Raw genomic sequence first — 6,000 nt, forward strand, 5'->3', positions numbered from 1 at the left:
TTCCAAGAATTCCAAGAGAAATGATGAAGGATCTACTTTTTTCTTACACTTTTCGGTGTTTCCCAGATTATCTACAATGCATATGTATTACTTTCTGGTGTCTTCCAGATTTTCCAATGCACTAGGGAAAACGTTTTACATTTTTCAACCATAAACTCTCAGAATAATCCACATGAAACTATAACAAAACCATAGCAAGCTCCTTATTCTGGCTTAGACGTATTCGTCCATTAATTACATTGACTTCATCTTCTAATGAAGTTTGCAATGTGAACGCTAAAGGAAAAAGAAAAACTCACAGCCACTCAGTGAGTTTGTGTCCTGGTGGAGCTTTGGTACCACCACAGCCAAAACGACTCCTCAAACCACCCCAGGTAAACAGCCCTGTAGGTAACAAGGAGTGGCTGCCGCTGTGTGACTGTGGCTCCCTCCCCCTCCAGCTGCAGCTGCAGCCCGGCCACCAGGGGAGGATGGCGCCACCTCTGTGAAGACCATGGCAGTGCTTGTCATAAATTTAAATAAAAAATAATAGCAGATTGAAGGAACAATGTGATCAAAGCTATGCATTAAGAAAACAAACACAGAATTTCTTCCAAAAGACAGAAACACTGGAAGAAAATGCATAATGTGAATAGCATGATTATTGTGTGTTTCCTACGATCTTTACCACTTTCCACTTTTCAAACATGTATTAAAAAATAAAGCTATGTAAAAATTGTGCATTTTAAGTATCGTGTCAACCATATTTGACTCAAAAGTTTGCCCGCACACAGGGAAGCACTCACTGGCTTTTCTCTCCCCGCAGGATGTGCTGGGCGGCATCCTGATCACCGCGGTCCTCATCGTCCTCACCTACCCCGCCTGGACCCTCATCGACCACCTGGACTCAGCCAGCCCCCTCTTCCCCGTGTGTGCCATCGTGGTGCCGTTCTTCTTGTGTTACAATTACCCCGTGTCTGAGTACTACAGCCCCACCAGGGCGGACACCACCACCATCATGGCCGCCGGGGCTGGGGTGACCATCGGGTTCTGGATCAACCATTTTTTCCAGCTCATGGCCGAGCCCACGGAGGCTCTGCCTGTCATCCAGCACATCCCCCCGCTCACCGCTGGCATGTTGGTTCTGGGTCTGACCAAATTTATGGTGGGGATTGTGTTGATCCTCCTGGTTCGTCAAGTTGTACAGAATCTCTCGCTGCAAGTCTTATACTCCTGTTTCAAGGTGGTCACCAGGAACAAGGAGGCCCGGCGGAGGCTGGAGATCGAAGTGCCTTACAAGTTTGTCACCTATACGTCGGTTGGCATCTGTGCCACCACCGTTGTGCCCATGCTGCACAGGTTTCTGGGATTGCTCTGAGCCTCGGGCACTTGGAGATTAGCCCTTTGGACAAGAGCCAAGACGTAGGAAAGCTGTTGGGTGAACAAGTCTTGACAACACATTTTATTTTGAAAAAAACCCTTTAAGTCATATGTCTGTTTTGCTGATACCCATGATAAATGCCGGTGCTGTGTGAAAGGGAAGTTGTCTCGTAGGACCCTCTGGAAGGGTCACACCAGGCTAAACCCACTGTCGGGTTCTTTGAAGGTCCCCACCCTGTCTGCTAGCTGGGACTCTAGACCAAGTCAGGGGCTGGCAGGAATAGTGGGTGATTTAGGAACAACCACAGGCCCCACTGGGCTCTGGAGAGATGGTAGGTCTGGCAACTGGAGGTGGAGCGTTCTTCCCAGTTATGACCCGGCCCAGCAGCAAGTCTCACTTCCCAACTGGGATCTTTGGTCCGGGAGGCACCCTGTGGAAGGGCATTCCTTAGGGTGACTTTCTTGTCAGTATGATCAAATCGGGCTGCCCGCTTGGGTGGTAAGAGCGCTGCAGACCTCACTGTGATGCCCTGAAGGGCAGGCACAGAGCTGTGAGGTCCTAGGCAAGGGCCTGCTCCCCTCACGCGTCCCCATCTTTGTAGGCGTGAATATTGAGACAGGGATCTGCTCCTCGTTTGTACATTTTTCGGGATTCCAGGTGCCATCATTGCACTCCTGACCCAAGGAAGCAGCTGGCTGCTCCCACCGCTCCAGGCAGGAGGGCTTAACCTTCATTAAAGCAGGCACAGCTGGGCTTCTCCAAGTATCCTGCTCTCTCCTGCTTCAGAGTGACTTGGGATGTGCACTCTGGCCATCTGCAGATTTTTTTGCTTCTTACAAACTTTCATCAACATGTAAAGGTGGACCAGTGGAGGGACAGAGAACATACTCCTCCCAGGAGCCTGACACGAGGGACTCACCCTCAGGACATTGCCTCATCCTGACATGACTCCTCCATTTCTGTTACTTTCTGAGAGTCTGTATTTCTCATCTACTAAATAGAATCAGGGCCCCCCTTTCCATCTTCCTGCCTCTTATCTCTTGGCAATTTTAAGGGTAATTAATGCAAGAATAACATCAGCCTCTTTTGGGAAAACAAGCCAACCAAACACAACCGCCTTCACACCGAGGGTGTGTCCTCAGGAGACCAGGAAGGTGACCATTACGCAAGCACCACAGGCTCTCTCACAGGGCTCCTCTCCATTTGTTAGGAGTAAGGAACAAGTAGCCACAATTTTCTCAGAAATGAGTATACCTGTAGTTAACAAAGTTTGTTTTGCGCTCCAGTGCCTGGGCCATGGAAGCAGTGACTTAGGATCCCAACAAGCTTCGCTGTGCTCACTCTGTGGGGACAATGAGCCTGTGGAAAGTTAGGCTCCTCACCTCCGAATCCAGCATGAAAACAGAAACCTCCTTCATCCCTCTCTCCAATAGGTCCCCTGGCCTCGTTGCTAGAATGGCCTTCTGTATTTGACTTGCTGCTCCAGTGTCCTGAGAATAATTTTTAGTAAAACATCCTGTTTCTCCTTCAGATTCTTCTCACATTTTTCATAGTTAGAAAGTAGAATAAAAATGGCTGCCATTTGACTATTCTGACTATTCAAATTCTCACATTTTTCATAGTTAGAAGTCAGAATGAGAATGGCTGCCGTTTGACTACTCTGACTATTCCTTCAAATCCTATCTAATAATAGACAAACATGGTAATTGACCGCACTTTCGCTACGCCTCCCATTGGCTAATCAGCGTGATATGCAAATAAACCACCAACAAAGATGGCAGCTAATTTGCATACTGCAGGCAGGGTGGGACAGTATGAGCCGCCAGCACCAGCCGCCATCCAGGCGCCCATGTGCGACCCCAGAAGCCGCCTGGCTGCCGTCTGTGTGTGCGGCCCGGCGGCCAGTGGGGCAGGGCGCGGTGGATCTTGATCCACCCACCCATGCCCCGCCGCCCGCCGGGCCTGCCGTGTGCGGCGGGGTGGCATGGCAGAGGGCCTGCCATCTGTGACCCAGCACGGGATCTGGGCCTGCCATCTGCCACCCAGGGAGCTAGCCTAAGCCAGCAGGTGGTTATCTCCTGAGGGGTCCCAGACTGTGAGAGGGCATAGGTCCGGCTGAGGGACACCTCCCCACGCCCTCACTCCCCCCACCCCCCGCCAGTGCATGAATTTTTGTGCACTGGGCCTCTAATTCTTATATTTTTCATAGTTAGAAGGCAGAATGAAAATGGCTGCCATTTGACTATTCTGACTATTTTTACATCAAATTGATTAGAGCTACACCATGATTGGGGGGACAGTACTGGGGAGAGTCCCGCTGACAGGCACTCCCAGTGCAATGGATGAGGCACTTTCCTGTAACTCCACCACCCTCTGCCCTCAAAAAACCCAACTGGATAATTATGCAAACTGATTTCAGTTGATCTTTCTGAAGCCATCTGACAAAAGGATCAGCCTTTGCCCCTTGTATCATTTGTTGTCACAGCAGTGGCGTTGGCAATTCATTCGTGTGCGTGTAAAATTTTTACTGCCTGTCTCTTCTGTGTTAAGTGCCAACAGTACGAAGGCCCATGAGCTATACTGATGTATTTAAGGCTGTGTGTGCACAGTTTGGATTGAGCCACAGCACATTAAAGAATGGCCCAGGAGTTGGGCATAGTTAGTCACTTTTTCAAGTGTCTTATCACAGCTCCTGGAGAGTCAAGAGTATGTATGGATGAGGCCACGCTGAGTTTTTGAGCTCCTGCTTTGCTAGCCCTCTCCATCCATTGCTCACACCGCTAAAGTCTCACACCCACACATGCCCATCAGAGTTTGCCTTGATCTATGTTAAGGCATTGAGATTTTCTCTCTGGGGAAAGACTGCCCCCTGCTGGTTTGCCCTCAGTCTTGGTCCAAAGTCCCTCTTGATCTGGAATCTTGAAGATTGAGAACTTTAAAAATGATATTTTTTAAAAAGAAAGCAATTCAGAAAATTCAATAGGATGTAGAAATTTGAAAAATACAACTACCATCAAAATAAAAAGGAACTTTAAAATCTAGCTCACAGTGATGTATCCAATAGAAGCTGAAGATCTGGGGTGTGGCCAACCCTGCATTTGGAACCTGTGACCCCAAAGCCCTCAGGATTGTTGGCCTCAGGAGCCAGGTGGGAAAATATCCCCCTTACCTACCTGCTCCCCACCCACCACCACTCTGTAACCATCCATTCTGTAACCATCACTCTAAATAGTGGTCCTTTCATGCCAGTTTCGCTCAAACCTATACCATAACAGAATACACGGAAGAGGGAGGCATAGAAGAGACTCCTGAACTGAAACCCCTAATGAGAGAGGCTGAACTCACTCTACAGCATGCCAGGTGGTCTCATTGAAATGTGGGATTTTCTCTCCCAAATGGGTGACCGATGACTCCCAAGTGTCACCGAAGCCTGTGGTGGTTCAGGCTCTGCTTTCTATTTTGGAAGTTTCTGATGTCTTGCTTATGTATCGATATGTAAATGTATCCTTTAAAAAAATAAAATCATCTTTTATTTGATCATGACTTAGTAAGTGCTTTAAAAAACAGTTTCTGCTTCCTTAGATTTTTCCCCCCCTAAACTTTTTTTCTCAGGGTTCATTGGACCTAAGTTAGAGGGGACAAAGATATACAGCAGGCTAGATAATTATCATAATTCAATCACAAGCAAGTGTTGGTGGCGTGCCTCAGAGGTCACAGATGTGATCGGCAGGAAGTGGTGTGTTTGCGTGCTGACATACCCTCTAAACTCCTTGATACAAAAGAGCACCCTTATGCCGTATTTGCACATAAATGTCACTGTGTTGAAAGGTAAATGTTATAGGTGTTGCTAGTTAACTAAAGGGTTTTCACAGAGTACACTATTTGCTGAACCAAATGGACATGATCCTATTTCACATTTTTACAATGATGTGCTCTGACTTCAAACATCACACATTTGCTATTTGAAATGGTACAGAAAGCTGACACCCTTATTTGCAAGGCTAAGGCTAGAATCCTATTTGTACTTTGAACAGTATTTAATACTGAATAGGCTGGGTGCGTTGGGCATAGGCGGCAGGATGAGACCCCAACTGCCCTGTGGAGTATGCCCAGGAGAGCAGAGGCATGGGCTCAGACTCATGATTCAAGATCCAAAGTGTTAAGACTGCAGCCCCCAAACTGGAATTAACCGTCCCTCCTCTCAATCCGCACAGCATGGGTTAATTCCAGTTTGAGGGCTGCAGCAACTCAAGAGAGGCTTGCAGGAGAAGTGCCTGAGCTGGGAGGTTTGCACAGAGATGTGATGGGAAGTAGGCACAAGATGACACCCATGGAGGCTCAGCATGTCAGAGACCCTTCCTCAGACCCTTCCACCCAGCTCTCACACAGAGAATCCCACCAAGTCCGGGCTGGCGATTGTGTAGCAGTAACGGTGGTGTCAGGGTCAGCAAGAACCAAGTCACAAAAACAGGGAGGAAGCCTGAGAAGGCCTTCAGTGCATTTCCTGCGTCCACGTGGGGCCATTCCAGAGGTGACCTCTGGCGGTGATTTCAGGCTCCCTTCATTTTCCACACTGGAGTGTGCAGAGCAGTGCGCACCTTCCCTCCCGCTGGCTCTGAACCTCAGACACAGCCTCATTC

General features: G+C 48.5%; 1 protein-coding gene across 1 annotated transcript in view; it reads left to right on the top strand.

The window, feature by feature from the left end:
• The window catches only part of SGPP2 (sphingosine-1-phosphate phosphatase 2), an 82,716-nt gene extending 77,819 nt beyond the window's left edge, over positions 1 to 4,897 (top strand). The window contains exon 5 of the mRNA XM_070422234.1: positions 806 to 4,897. Coding sequence (XP_070278335.1) covers positions 806 to 1,357 — 552 coding nt within the window. The 3' untranslated portion in view covers positions 1,358 to 4,897. The remainder of the gene's footprint in view (positions 1 to 805) is intronic.
• Positions 4,898 to 6,000: the final 1,103 nt, after the last annotated feature.

The sequence above is a fragment of the Myotis yumanensis genome, unplaced genomic scaffold (genome assembly GCF_028538775.1).
Source record: "Myotis yumanensis isolate MYYU_CA2020_CCGP unplaced genomic scaffold, mMyoYum1.0.hap1 SCAF_8, whole genome shotgun sequence".
NCBI lineage: Eukaryota > Metazoa > Chordata > Mammalia > Chiroptera > Vespertilionidae > Myotis > Myotis yumanensis.